This window comes from Lindgomyces ingoldianus, assembly GCF_010093535.1.
Source record: "Lindgomyces ingoldianus strain ATCC 200398 unplaced genomic scaffold BDR25scaffold_26, whole genome shotgun sequence".
Classification (NCBI taxonomy): domain Eukaryota; kingdom Fungi; phylum Ascomycota; class Dothideomycetes; order Pleosporales; family Lindgomycetaceae; genus Lindgomyces; species Lindgomyces ingoldianus.
This window is the reverse complement of record NW_022985187.1, coordinates 615,472-630,135: the sequence shown is the minus strand read 5'-3', so window position 1 is coordinate 630,135 and position 14,664 is coordinate 615,472. Positions and strand designations below refer to the sequence as shown.

The 14,664-nt window shown below is 42.8% G+C and overlaps 5 protein-coding genes across 5 annotated transcripts; 2 read left to right on the top strand and 3 right to left on the bottom strand.

The window, feature by feature from the left end:
• Positions 1 to 10: 10 nt before the first annotated feature.
• Positions 11 to 1,991, bottom strand: BDR25DRAFT_335542 (tRNA methyltransferas-like protein; the record flags this gene model as incomplete). Its single annotated transcript, XM_033693025.1, has 5 exons — positions 11 to 476; positions 531 to 749; positions 801 to 1,506; positions 1,562 to 1,761; positions 1,836 to 1,991. 5 exons carry the CDS (start codon positions 1,989 to 1,991, stop codon positions 225 to 227), a joined length of 1,533 nt encoding a protein of 510 aa, XP_033544991.1. The 3' UTR covers positions 11 to 224.
• Positions 1,992 to 2,134: 143 nt separating this feature from the next.
• On the top strand, positions 2,135 to 3,486 carry BDR25DRAFT_58081 (60S acidic ribosomal protein P0). The gene is made up of 5 exons (XM_033698778.1): positions 2,135 to 2,268; positions 2,322 to 2,497; positions 2,550 to 2,682; positions 2,736 to 2,894; positions 2,947 to 3,486. The coding sequence occupies exons 1-5, from the start codon at positions 2,201 to 2,203 to the stop codon at positions 3,353 to 3,355; spliced, it is 945 nt and encodes a 314-aa protein (XP_033544990.1). The 5' UTR covers positions 2,135 to 2,200; the 3' UTR covers positions 3,356 to 3,486.
• A 224-nt stretch (positions 3,487 to 3,710) lies between these two features.
• BDR25DRAFT_394920 (uncharacterized protein) lies at positions 3,711 to 5,455 on the bottom strand (the record flags this gene model as incomplete). The annotated part of the gene is made up of 8 exons (XM_033698341.1): positions 3,711 to 3,794; positions 3,823 to 4,815; positions 4,847 to 4,933; positions 4,974 to 4,992; positions 5,030 to 5,151; positions 5,182 to 5,266; positions 5,302 to 5,326; positions 5,368 to 5,455. 8 exons carry the CDS (start codon positions 5,453 to 5,455, stop codon positions 3,711 to 3,713), a joined length of 1,503 nt encoding a protein of 500 aa, XP_033544989.1.
• A 1,191-nt stretch (positions 5,456 to 6,646) lies between these two features.
• Positions 6,647 to 7,341, top strand: BDR25DRAFT_357900 (uncharacterized protein; the record flags this gene model as incomplete). Its single annotated transcript, XM_033695865.1, has 3 exons — positions 6,647 to 6,673; positions 6,735 to 7,026; positions 7,085 to 7,341. 3 exons carry the CDS (start codon positions 6,647 to 6,649, stop codon positions 7,339 to 7,341), a joined length of 576 nt encoding a protein of 191 aa, XP_033544988.1.
• Positions 7,342 to 10,249: 2,908 nt separating this feature from the next.
• BDR25DRAFT_335539 (kinase-like protein) lies at positions 10,250 to 11,562 on the bottom strand. The gene is made up of 2 exons (XM_033693024.1): positions 11,023 to 11,562; positions 10,250 to 10,968 (listed from the first exon to the last, which is right to left on the bottom strand). Exons 1-2 carry the CDS (start codon positions 11,516 to 11,518, stop codon positions 10,619 to 10,621), a joined length of 846 nt encoding a protein of 281 aa, XP_033544987.1. The 5' UTR covers positions 11,519 to 11,562; the 3' UTR covers positions 10,250 to 10,618.
• Positions 11,563 to 14,664: the final 3,102 nt, after the last annotated feature.

The window sequence follows — 14,664 nt, the reverse complement described above, 5'->3', positions numbered from 1 at the left end:
CACCTCCACTATTGATTAGCAACCCTCCGACCCAGACCCGCAGCACAGACAATTCCTGACCCATCGCCGCGCTCCATCGCCCAATTTCGACGCTTTTGCCTCGGGGACCACATTGGTTTGTTCTTTTCCTGCACGCTTTTACCGGATTCCAGAGAACCGCAACACGCCCCCTGCTCCAGGGACGCCTCTTGTCACCCCGCCGCCAATTGTTGCGGCAAAGCTACCTAGTCCTCGGAGCCTGGCCGCTTCCTCAGATTCTCCATGCCGTACAGCATGTCTCGGACTGCTTTCTCATCGACTGCCAGTCTCGCCCTCGCGGTCTCACCTGTGCTGTCAGACCGTGCGTCCTGACCGGCTGCACTGCTAGCCTTTTCGACCAGCGCTCGACTACTGAACCATTCCAGTTTGCGTTCGAACGTCCTGTCCTCCCTCCATTCACCATCTTGGTATGAGAAGTACTGCAGCCGGAATGGACCCTACCCAGCCTTATTAGCTTCTAGCGTCATTGGATCCTCCCCAAGATTGCTTACCTCATGTTCACGGGTCTCTGTCGTGGAGCCTGGCTTATGCAAATTGTCCACCGAGACCACTGCGGTGCATGCGCCTGTAGGTGGACATATGAACGCTACATCTAGTGCATTACCACTCAGTGGTATGATCTCGCCTATTTTTGAGGCACCTTGCGTGCCCTGGATTCCAAATCTGAAGAGCGCGGGGATTCCCTCACAAGCCACTAGGATCACCTCTCTCTGTATGTCATCAGCATGTCGCGTTACATCATTGTAAGCTAGTGTTGATACCTCAGGTTGACAGCGAGGCACGCTCCATATACCGCAGACAGCGATTTTCAAGCCCGACTCCTCTGACAATCTTGATGCCAGCTCTGAATCTGCCTTCAAAAAGAATAGGACGGTATCTCGAATGCAGAGCCTATCTACCAACCGGGAATGCAGCCAGTCCCAAACAAGCAGACAGGTGTCCCCTCCTCCAGATACGAGCAGTCCAGATGTCGTCAGACACAGTCTGCTGACAAACTCCTCATGTCCTTGGCAGAACCCTTCTATGATATGAGCTTGCGGTGGTCCTCGTGAGATGCGTATGTGTTCATCTCGATCTGCTGTTATAATGTAGCCGTGGGGTCTCTCATTCTTCGTTCCTGGATCGATCGTAGCGTATACAATGTCTGTGAGCATCGACACATGGCCCAGCAGCAGCTCATGTTTGAACTTCATTGTTTCTTTTGTTTTCTTCTGACCTTTACCCGATTGCTTAATCTGCTCTTCCAACACTTTTCGATTTCTTCCGGAGTGGACTGTGAGCAGACTAGCCGACGGAACAAACTGCTTCGGAGCAGTTTCGCCATGCCTACGGGCTGAGGTCCCACTCCCTTCATCATCTGGGGATGGTAGTAAAGGAATGGCGTAAACGTCCCCGAACTTATCTGCACAGAGAATTATGGAGTCATCTGGAGTGAGGGTAATTGCACATAGGCGCCTTGCCATGCATCTGGAGAGGTCGTGAGAAGTGGTATGAATTGATATTTGTTAATGAAAAGGCTCACCTCTGGCTCAACTCTGTTAGGCAGCAGTCTAGCTCAATTTGGAACACGCGAATGCACCTGTCTTCTGCAGTTGCTGCAACGAGATACTGCTTGTTATTGGACAAAGAAAGGCAGCAAAAATTTGGCCGAGGTTGAGGAGGCGGTGATAATTTTACCCTTTTTCCTGGGGGTTCTTGGGCTTCATCGTCCACTCTGTTTCTCTAACATTTTATTAGTTCCAGAGATAAAATTCATAAAATTACCCACACTCATCTCACAAGTAGAGAATACATACACTCAGTTCATCGTCTTCCACTGGCCACAATGAAGTAGCTCCGCTAGATGACTGGGCGACAAGCCTTGATCCACAAGCGCCAAGTAGAGTCCACTCTGTAGCATCACCACCTACGAAGCTATTACGTGCTTGAATATATTGATATGGAAGAGCCATCGTGTTGCTGGTAGTTTTTCGCAGATGTTACGGTCGAAGTTCTCAGGTCAAATATACATCGCCAAATTCGCACTAGCGGGGTTCGCTTCACTTTAAATATGGCCCGTGCTCACACAGAAATTTCACAACTTCACTCGAGACCCAATTCCTCCCAACAACTCCACCGTCGAATAAGTCCTTAAATATCCTATTTTCTCAACCACGAAGAAATGGGGGGCAAATCTGATAACAAGGCCGCTTACTTTGATAAGCTCAAGAACCTCCTCGAGGAGTACAAGTACGAAACCCAAATCAGCTCTGCGGAAGCCGGTGACTAACATTTTGCAACAGGAGCATCTTCATTGTCCAGGTGGACAATGTCTCCTCGCAGCAGATGCACGAAATTCGACAGTCCCTCCGTGGAGAGGGTGTCGTTCTCATGGGCAAGAACACCATGGTCCGTCGCGCCTTGAAGGGGTTCATCGGCGACTTCCCAGAATACGAGCGTCTTCTGCCTCACGTCAAGGGTACGTCCACCCTGCCGCATGCGTTTTAGGCGTAATGCTTACGGGGCTTCAGGCAATGTTGGCTTTGTCTTCACCAACGCCGATCTCAAGGAGACCCGTGACAAGATCCTCTCCAACCGTGTCGCTGCCCCTGCTCGTGCTGGTGCCGTCGCTCCAGGAGATGTCTACATTCCAGCTGGAAACACGTGAGAACTGCTCTTGAGCCTATATATGGATCGGTTGCTGATAATAGGCATAGCGGGATGGAACCTGGTAAGACCTCTTTCTTCCAGGCCCTTGGTGTCCCGACGAAGATTGCCCGTGGTACTATTGAAATTACCACCGATCTGAAGCTCGTCGAGGCTGGCACCAAGGTTGGTGCTTCTGAAGCCACGCTTCTCAACATGTTGAACATTAGGTGCGTAGTCAGGGTGTCCTGCAATCATTGGGGCTTATTGACTCGTAGACAGTCCCTTCACCTACGGAATGGGTATAGCTCAGATTTATGATGATGGACAGACGTTCGCATCCGACGTTCTTGATATCGAAGAGTCCCAGCTTCTCAAGGCCTTCTCTTCAGCTATCACGACGATTGCCAGTGTCTCCCTGGCAGTCGGCTATCCGACTCTCCCATCCGTCATCCATTCTGTCGTCAATTCATACAAGAAGGTGCTCGCCATTGCCATCGAAACTGACTATGACTGGGAGGAGATCGAGGAGCTCAAAGACCGCATTGCTAACCCTGACAAATACGAGTCCGCTGCTCCAGTTACCACCGGTGGCGGTGGAGGCGATGCTCCAGCTGCGAAGGAGGCCGAGAAGGAGGAGGAACCAGAAGAGTCAGAAGATGAGGACATGGGTTTCGGCCTGTTTGACTAGGTGCTCAACCGGAATCTCCTGCATGGCGCAACAGTCTGCATTATTGGTTGGTCACTACGTTCGGGTCATGCTTTGACGATATAGGACAACTAACAATAATATGAAATGCTCGAAACCTCTAGAAACAAGGTGGATTTTGGTCGTGATGCTTGTGTCGAAGTCCGCAACCCTTGGTATTAGACAGGTAAGATGACAACTACTACCTCCCTCGTGCTATGATTATATATTTTTTAACACCTAGAACCTCTCGATGAGGATCAAAAACGCAACAACACTCTAATTTTTTAATGAGCGCATGCACTGTCCAGCTTCAGCATGGTTTAAGACCTACTACAATTCATGAAGCTAACTCGTCCTACCAGGTATTTATCATTCTGTATAAATGTCCGAAGCCCCGGCGTTCAATTGAGCTTTTGTTTACCGGTTCGTCAAGGTCCAGCTTATAAACATGTGGTCAAGCCTTCCACTGTCGCAACATCAATTCTAACCCAGAAGATTTTCCACGAATCTTCCCCGCCTAAACTTCTGCAAACAGCCTCACTTTGCGTATTGCCGACGTATACATCTGCGTGAGCCCATGCCATGCCTTCTCCATCTTCCGCAAGCCCAGGCGCGTGCCTCTTAAACATTCTCGTAGCCACTGCCTTTGCAATTCCTTTCCCACGGTACCCAGGCTCCACATGTAATGCAGTTAGTGAGCCATCTAGTCCTAGGAACGCCCACGCAACGGCTTTGTCAGTTTCTTCATCAAACACCCCTACATTTTTCAGTGACATCAACGTTCGAGTAGCACGTGGTATTGCTGTTCGTGATTGTACGATTGCGATATCTTGTCTTCTCACTTCCCCCCATCGTAATCCTGCTGGAAGCTCCTTAGTTTGAGGTAAGGCTGAAAATTTGAATAGAAACTTATTCAGAGCCGCCTCGGGTCCGGGAAAATCCTCCCGTACAAGACCTGCCTCCAGAAATAACTGCATGACTTGGTGGTGGACTGCCCCAAGAGTGACAATAGACGGGAGAAGGAGATGGCGAAGGTAAGAGCCGGGGGAAACTGGATATCTGACGTCTTTCCCCAACTCCGGATACTGCTTTTCGTGCAGTTTGGCTTGCTCTACCGCAGTCTCATTGTCTGGATGCAATGGAGGAACAGGAAGCTTCCCCATGTATTCGATCATCGAAAGAAGGGCGGTTCTGCATGTCGGACAGAATTGAGTGATGTCTCGTGAGGAATGACCAGGAATCTCCCCGCTAGCAAATACCCAGAGTTCGGTCTCTGGTCGCATCGATCGGTCGTAGTATGCAGCAGCCCAACAGTGCGGTATGTCTGCATCGGGAGGGAAAGTGGCCAAGATGTGCGCGTCCGAGGTGCGGTTCTCATGCTGAGTTCGATACATGAGGCTGATACTGTGTGGCAGGGATTGTTTGAAAGCTCTCTGGAGTTGTGACGAGCTTGCTGGATGCTCGAAGACTTTGAGGGACATGTTTAAACACAGAGGAAGTGGTAAAATCTTTACAAAGCCGAAAGACACAAGACTCTGTTGTAATGAAGTACGAAAAGTGGGTCGTCGGAGTCATGATCTAGGAATAAATGCCATGGCATGAAAATTCAAGCGATGACTAATTTACGCAAAAGGTAGCTCGGAGCGTCTTTGAAGGTATGCATGAACTTCTTACATCTCCTTTTCACGAGTGCGAAGAATACTTGGAGGCTTGACGAATCTTATTTCCTCCTTCACCGGCATGTGAATAGATAAGACGCATGCAGCTTCCTCATTCTCTCCACGCTGACGACTAAGCTGGAGGCATAGTACGAGGGCTCAATCGACCTTGATAGGTGAGTCTTTACGAGGCAATGCAAGGGTAGTTCTTAGAAGAGTACTCTTGACCGATTTAGTTTGCACTAGCGATGTTCTTCATTTTTTGTACTCATGTCCACCTAACATGACCCTACATGGATTATGAAGTTGCTTACTCATTAATGTGGGGTCGATGAATGATTCATGCTCCTGAACCAATTCCCTGAGTACCATCGCTCCATTCACAAATTTGCTGGTGCCAAAATGGAAATCGCTGAGGACTGCATACAAACTTGACGGACATTTTATTGCAAGAGAGCTTATGATATCTTAGCCGGCGGAAAATCCACTAACGTACTTCACAGGCGAGTTGCTCACACACCTGAGTTGCTTACTTTTGCTAAGACCCTACTAAACCACCCTTCCTACACTAATGCATTCCCCACAACACTACTTAGACGCGCTAAAAGAACATTAGATACAGCTTACACTCTAAGCTTTTAAATAAGACATAAAACTCTTAAAAAAATATGCTATAGCTATATGCAAGGTTCTATAAAAGATAATAAATAACTATAGCGCTAGATAACCTTTACAAGCTAATTCTACAGCTAAATTATAAAGGCTAGGCAATAAAAAAAAGCAGGTAATTATTAAGACTATACTTAAGCTATATGCGCGAGGAATTTCCTCTTAGATAGCATTTATAGCTAATATAGCTAATTCTTTGCGCGCTAAGTGTAATCTAGGCTATGTTTACATAAACTAGCCTAGTATGTTTATAAGGTGTTATTTAGAGCTTAAAGTAAAGTTTTAAGCGTAAGTATAGTTAAAAGATATTTAGCTAATTATAAACCTTATTTTACTAAAGTTGTACGTGTTATTATCTTAGATGCTATACTTAGCTTTAATATTCTCTACAAGGCTAAACCTGCTCTAAATTACCCTAGAACTCTTGTAGAGAGCTCTTTTATAGTTATACTTACGCTTAAATGTTACTTTAAGCTCTAAATAACACTTCACAAACATACTAGGCTAGTTTATGCAAACATAGCCTAGATTACACTTAGCGCGTAAAGAATTAGCTATATTAGCTATAAATGCTATCTAAGGGGAAATTCCTTGCGCATATAGCTTAAGTATAGTTTTAATAATTACCTGCTTTTTTTTATTACCTAGCCTTTATAATTTAGCTGTAGAATTAGCTTGTAAAGGTTATCTAGTGCTATAGTTATTTATTATTTTTTATAGAACTTTATACATAGCTATAGCACATTTTTTTAAAAGTTTTATGTCTTATTTAAAAGCTTAGAGCGTAAGCTGTATCTAACATTCTTTTAGCGCGTCTAAGTAGTGTTGTGGGGAATGCATTAGTGTAGGAAGGGTGGTTTAGTGGGGTCTTGGCAAAAGTGAGCGACTCAGGTGTGTGAGCAACTCGCCCGTGAAGTACGTTAATTGTTCCGATATGTCTATATACGCCAGCTAAGGGCCCTTAATGAGAAGATTGTTCCCGCCTTCCTTCGTGACGGACGGAATCTTGATCTGAATAGCCGATAGAATTATAGCATCTGTATCGCCAAAAGATAACATCTAAAGACCTAAAGGTTCTTGCGATGCGAAGCGTATTGTGTCTTCTGACCCTGGAAGACTACCAAGCATTCTTGGACCACTGTGTCTTTCAAACCCCTCAATATCTTTCTTCTTTACATCATTTCATTGTTGCCCCATACCCTTTGTCAAAAAATACGCCTTTCCGCGTGGCGCTCCTAATCAAAGAGAAGTCGTATCATTTTACCACACATCGAGAAGAGGGCAGCGCTACCTCCAGTGAACATGTCAAAGATCAGGAACCAACTACGGGCGTCGATTCTGAAAGTATCGTTACTATAAGTGGCCGAGGAACGTTTGCAACGCAAGATTGTCGATATTCCAGTGAAGATTCACGTTTCACCCGCAACCTGCACTCGATCCCCGCACAGCCCACGATCTCTCCACGAGGTTCTGTCACAATCAGCCTCGCACAAGAACATGATAACCTATCATGTCCAAATCCGGAAAGGCCCACTTTCGGATTGGTATCCGACGTTCGACTTACGTACTTGCCAAACCTCAACGCTGAGCGCGAGTATTGTAACCTCCCTCCTGCGTGCCGGAAGATGTTGGAGGTATTTTGACCTTCAAACAATTTGAAGCTTGCACAAGAATTACCTTTTTTATTTTATTTCTGCGCTGCTATTAATACTATTATGGTAAGCAGCACGACCTCAAGAGATCTCTAGCGAAAAATTTATGCAAAGCCAGCCACCTTGTCACGAAGTCTGCGGAAAGCGATTTTTTACCGTGTAATAATATTCCTTAATACAACAACGCTACCCTGCTTTATCACTATTCTATATTAACGGTCTGAAGTTGGTGGGTAGCACATCCTCCACGCGTTAATGTACTAATTCTAACAGTATGAAGCGTTTTTGGATCGCCAAAACAGACAAAAACATACAACAGTAGGTATTCGCTAGTGGTCACCCACCTAACTACTAATCCACCGGTACCAAGGTTGTCTATCGAAGATCGAACGGGGTTCAGACTTTGCTTGGTCCTATGGTCGTATGTACCAGAGATTTTCGTGAGAATTGTATATACCTGAATGTACGTTATTTACTAAGTGTTATAAATATACCTATGCCTTAGTTACTTATATGTAAAGAGTGCTTTTAAAGCATTATTAAAAAGATCTTACTAATTTTCTAAATTCTTAAAAGTTTCTTACTAAGTGCACTAGCCTCTATAACTTTTTAGTGCATAGAGCGCGCCTAGTCTAGTGCAAGCTTTAGAGCTAGGGCGTCTAGGAAGTCTTATGCAGCTAGCTAGCCTTCTACGTTAAGAATCTTATAGGTCCTTACCTTAGTGTATAAGAAGTGCTACTGCTAGTACTAAGCTTTTAGAGTTATAGTGTAACGGCGCAGGCAAGACAATGGGTCCGAATACGGTGGGAGTCCACTCAGAGGCATATGGGAGTGCGTGGGGACTCTGAACCTGGGAATGCCATTGACACCTATAGGCCTTGTACGAAAGGATATCAGAAAACTACCGAGCTAGCTACGGGGGCGAGGTGCGACTAAATACATGAGGGAATAGGGGTAACAGCAGGGGTCGGGGCCAGGTCGAGGTCGGGGCCGATACGAGGGCCTTCCGGAGGTTCCGGGCGACTCGAGATGGAACGATTCATGAGGATCGTTACATATAGTGCTATACTTTACTTATATAAAAATTTTTATGCTTATATTTATTAGTGCTAGCTTTTATTTTAAGGCTTATATAAGTGCCTATAGAGTAGATTAGTTCTTTAACATAAGCTGTATTATTATAGGTCTAAGAAGCTTTAGTGTGACAGTTACATTAACCTAGTTCTAGATTGTCTAAAGACGTGTTGCACAGAAAGCCTAGTTACTTAATTAAGCTTAGTACTTAGTAATATTAGTTTAGTACTGTATGTTAGCCTTCTCTAAGAGGTTCTTAGTAGTAATTACTTTAAGTGTAGGCATCTCTAGAGCGCTGTCTATAGGATTTAGAGCGTCTAGTCTATCTAGATTAATCATATCCTATAGGTTTTTGCTGAGAGCATAGAACTAGAGCTGGATAAACTAGAGAGGCTAGCTCGCGTGGTCCTTAAGCTAGTACGCTCCTGTCAGGAGAGGAGCATCTTAATTAGCCATAACGTGGGCTTTAGAGGTGATAAGGATAAGAGAGCTTCTAAACAGCTTTCGCCAGCGCTATAGTTACGCAGGGAGAATTGTCCTAGGTTATTAAAGCGCTAGGCCCATAACTGTTGCGTTTGCTAAAAGGTCAACCTCCCAGCTAGCACAGCAGAAGGATATATGTAGACGGATAGCTGTACGCGACAACTATTGTTAGTAAATAGTAATTACTAGAGCTAAAAGGTTGCATAGTAATTACTATTACTATAATAAACGGCAACCCTGGTACGAGCCTACTGTTACAATCCTTACTCCGGCGAAATGGTATTTTCGGGAGTACGTCGGCCTATGATGGTGTGTTAACGAAGGGGTAGGACTTAGCTGGATCGGGTGTACAGTCCGTCGAGCAGAGTATAGGGTAATGCGGGATGAAGGGTAGGCAGGCTTGTGGTTTGACCTAGCAGCTGTATGGAGAGCTGGTGAACCTGATCCGTAGGGATAGGAGGGGAGGTATATATGGTGCAAGATATACAAGGCGGCACTGTCCTTTGGGTGAAGGTCTAATGCCTCTTAGTTTATTAAATAGGTAAGGGCTAAATAATAAACTAAACAGTAATCACACCCTTCTAACTGTGGTTGTGATCAAAACTATATACTTGGGTTTTGCATGCACTTGCATGCATTGCAGGTGCTGCATGCATTGCCTGCATCCACCTGCAGTGCCTGCACTGCCTGCAGTGCTTCGGTCCCTATTGGACGGTGCACTCCGCGAGGCTTTTGTCTAAAAGCCGGAGCCATTCCTCATCCGTCCTGTCACGTGACTCGTTCAGTGCGGGGCTAAGCGTCTTCCATCCGACATCGTTCGGGCTGTGCGGGACAGCCAGTTGGGTCATTACGGTCTGACCGTTGGCCGTAACACCTACATACTGATAAACGATCTAAGGAACCAAGACTATGACACAACACTATCGTCGTTATTGGCAATTCTCAAAAATATTATTATTTTCCCACATACACGCAGGCATAGACATCTTGATCTAGGTGCGTTCCGTACTACTCCGCTTCTTATACGTGTGAATTGTTTGACAACGGAACAATTTGAGCAGTCCTTTAACAGCCCTCTCCTCTTTTCGTGCCTCACTCGCCTACTCTTTTTGGCGCACCTCCCTCGAAGGACGATCGCTGTACTTAACCCCCTACGAGCCTTCGTCTCCAACATCAACGTATTAGCATAACAAAGGGGCTACCCTGCACACCCTGTGAACGGCGAATGCCTGGTGTCAAGCTATATTAGGCCCGCCAGGCAAGGCCATAATCACAATAGGAAGAGAAGTGAGGTAAGTTACGCTATTCCAATGCGTTCCCGGCTGCGTGTTCTCAGCCATTCGACTAAAGGACAATGACGCTCCCAAGTGGAGCGGAGTTTCCTATCGCTCCTTACACTTTTTTTTACACCTCTCGGCCCTTCCCTTTAAACGGGTTCGCGGCTCTGGTGCTTCGAGAATCAACCTATCTCCTCCGATGGTAGCTTGAGTGCTACAGAGAATACCTAGCCACGTGTAGTCTCACCTGGTAGGTTCCAAGTTTATCGCCTTACAATGCTTTGGTTCGTGAGGAGAGAGTCTCTAAGCAGAGAAAGCTGGAAATATAGATGGTAGTGCTTTCGTCGGGTCGGAGGAATTGAAAGTGACGTATGGAACCATCATTTGTTATCCACCAGCACTATATTGGTTCTGTGTTGGGTTATCGAATACGAAGGGGTTATAGAGATACTATAACAGGACTTGCGTGAGCCAGGAATGAACAGCCTGCTCGCAGTAGTACGGCTGCATAATCTCGAGGAGACGAGTGCCCCAGTCATTCTGCCAACGCCATACATAGAAAGCCTTCACGAACTCCCAATGCTCCGGGTACCAACCGGCCATTTCCCAGTCGATGATTCCAAGGACGTGACCACCCTTGACGATAACGTTTGCGGGGCGTAGATCAGAATGTGTGAAGACGATTTTGTGGCTGTGAGCATTGAGCATGCCCGTCAAGTATGGCCTGACCTCGCCTCGAAAGCTTTTGCAGAACGCATCTATTAAGGTGGTATTGAACTCTTGCTCCGAGGCGAACGGTCCTGAATTCATGTTAAGCCCAGTCCACAAATATATATATATCTCGTAACTACTACCTTTGACGGGGAAGTACTCTAGAATGGAATCCCTCAAGGGGCCGTGGTCAATGGACCCGATATAGCCGCTGGTCGGAATTGCTCGAAGTTGAGCAATAAAGTCGCCTAGTTCGGCTAGAATAGTAGATTTCTCCTTTTCTTTGAGTTGACTCCATGCTTGATCCAGCGGCTGGCCGTCCAGGTAGTCCATGAAGATGTAAGTGTCATACTTCGAGGACCATTCCTCGTCTCGGTCAAATGGCCCATGTGTGTAGGCAGCAAAGACTCGAGGGACAGGAATCGAAGTATTTTGAGCGATGTAGCGTAGAGTTTTGGCTTCAATGATGTGGACATCGTCACCATATTTGACAAGAAGGGTTGGACTAATTCGCGCGATCGTAACGCCCCCGCGCCTAAATACGACTTCTTGAATCGAGGATGCGACGTTGTCTGGCGAAATGTATTGAAAGTCTGGCGTTTCGATATGCTTTTCAACATGTACGCCTGAAGGGTCCATCCTGGTATATATGAGTGCTGAGTGAGGTGGTGCGCTGTCTTTATCTAATCAGTCAGAGTCTGTGGAACGCATTCACATCGGGCCAACAGCAGACATGTGGCACGTTGGCACCCTTGTCGCAAACAGCCACTCTTGGCGGTTAGTCATACTCTACCGCCTCAGCCACATCTGAGATGCTCGACGTTCCGCCCCAGCGAGATGAGGGACCATCTCTCTTAATCACTGTACATCTTGCCAAGCCATTTCTCTTATTAGTTTAAAAAAGAGCTAAATTAATGTCCAATTAGTTTAGAACTCTTTTTACTACTTTTATAATTCTTCTAGATTTTTAAAGTAAATAAATATATTTTATAATAACATACTTTACAGGCGAGTTGCTTACACACCTAAGTTACTTACTTTTGCTAAGACTCTACCCTAACAAACTCTATTATAGCCTATAACAACCTGCTCTAGCACTATATAGTACAGTACAGCTTAGAATATTATTTAGATACTACTTCTACTTCTTACTTATATATTTATGTGTTATGCCTAGTCTAATTACACTATTTATAGCGCCTTTAGAATAGCTTACTTACTTTAGCTTACACTTACTTTTTTACTTTTTTTTTATTACTGTGCGCTTTAAACTTTTTTAAAGCTATTAAGTATAACGTACCTAACAGGTTGGCCGGCCACACGGGTTGGCCAGCCACTTTTGCCAAGCCCCCACTAAAACCACCCTATTCTAGCGCAAAACAGCCTACTTTAGCCCTGTATAGAGTAATACAATACAAGATATTATTTAGAGTCTACTTCTACTACTTTCTTACACGTACGCAAGTTATGCCTAGTCTAATTACACTGCCTATATTACCTTTAACTTAGCTTACTTTTTTTAGCACGCACCTGCGTCTTTAGCTTTTTCTTATTACTACACGCTTTAAACTTCCTTAGAGTAGTTAGATAAGCTTTATTTTTAACTATTAAAGTTTTTTTTGCTTAAATTTGCTTCTTTTTATGTAATTTATATTGCGTAGCAGCTTTATTTGCTACTTAAAGCTCTATAATCTTCTTTTACGCTAACACTAGCTTATGCGTAATAATTGCTGCCCCCTTTAAGACCTTTTTAAAGGCCTTTACTATAGATATTAGTAAGCTATCTACATGCCTCTAAATTCTTACTTTTATAAGCATTAATTATAACCTAAATTTAAAAGTATTACTTAGGGTTTACAACTACTAGGGCTTATTATTAATAGGTAGTAGTAGTAATAAAGTACGCAACTAGATATTAAGGGCTATTTTAACCTATTTTAAGTTAAATAAGACTAAACTAGCGGCTTAAAACCCTTTTTAAATATTACTAAAAGTAATTACTACATTATAGGCGTGTAAAAAGCATAGTAGGAACTTAAGTTTTATAATATAAGTAATCTAGTTACATATAAGATCTTTAGCTTAGCGCCTATACACTTTTTTAAAAAGGTAAAACAACCTATATTAAAAAGCTATAAAAGGTGTAATAAGTGTAAAGGCATGTAAATAGTAATAATCTTGTTCTTTTTACAGTACTGTTAGAAATTAAGTAAGTTATAGCTCTTATAGCTGTTAATAATAAAAAGCTAATAAGTGCTTATAACTTTTTTTTTATATGCTTATTAAAGTGCTTTAACTACTGCAGCCTAAGCTTATTTGTTGTCTAGCTATTCTTAGAGACTGTAATAACCTAGTTTTAAGGCAAATTTTTCTTCTTGTACTAGGCAGAGAGGTAATAGCAGCTCTTAAAAATAATAAAGAGTAAAATAGCCTACCTTATTACATTAATGCCCTAGATAACTGTTGTCTACTCTCTATTACCTTACTATATTACCTTTAGCTGTCTTTATCTCTTTAAAGCTGTAATAACTGCTCTAGTTAATATCTAGCCTATTATAAAGCTTAACTTATTAAAGTTATATGTGTTTTTATTCTAGATACTGTACTTAGCTTTTATGTTAGCTACTAGGCAAAACTAGCTATAGATAACCTCTAGATTCTTACATAGCGCTCTCTTGTAATTATACTTGCAATTAAACTTTATTGTGAACTTAGAGCAGTGCTTAACCTACATACTAGGTGTAACAATTCTACGAATTGTTCCATCTCGGGTCGCTTAGATCCTATCCAAAGGGTCCCTGTATCGGCCCCAACCATGACTTAACCTAGTCCCCTGCAGTTACCCCTATTCCCTTATGTATTTAGTCGCACCTTGCTCTATAGCTAGCTTAGTAGTTTTCTAATATTCTTTTATATAAGGCCTATAGGTGTTAATAGCATTCCTAGGTTTAGAGTCCCCACGCACTTCTATATGCCTCTAAGTAGATTCCCTCTGCATTTAGACCTATTGTCTTGCCTACGCTGTTACATTATATTAAAAAACTTACTTTTACTAGTAATAGCTTTATTATAATATTACACTAATTATTTATTTAATTATGTCTAACTTTAAAAAGTGTTTAATTTAGTTTAGGTTATAGTTTTTACACACTATTATATTAAATTATTTAGTTATTATAAATAGAATTTTAAAAACTTTTTATTAACTAAAGCCTTTAAGTTTAGAACTTTTTATTCTTTATAATTAAAATTACTTTTAAAAAAGTTATAAAAAGTGCACTAAAGTAGAAACCTAAAAACTACTAATAACTTATTTAAATTAAAGATAACTACTAATGCTTAACTTTTAACTACTCTTAGACCTTAGTATAAAGCTTGCAACACGCTCTAGCTATAGCTAAGGCAAGATGCTTACTACTAAAGCTAAATAACTACTAACTTTAATAGCTAAACTTTTTTTATAAGATGTAAAGCTAAAAACATACTAAATTTAAAGTTAAACTCTAGCAGTATAGCTCTTAAAAACTAAGTTACTTAATTAAAAGCATAAATTAAGTAGCTAACTAGATTAAAAACTATTAGTTTTAATTATCTTTTACTAACTACTAAATTACCTCTAATAATACTTTAAATTACTTTTACTATATTAATAGTAAAAGACTTTTTAGGCACCTTTAAGCTTCTTTAAAGCTACCTTACTAAATATATACTTAAAATTAAGAACCTTACAGATAGTAAAAAACTTATGTTTAAATAATAGTAAGCTTTTATTATAGATAAACTTA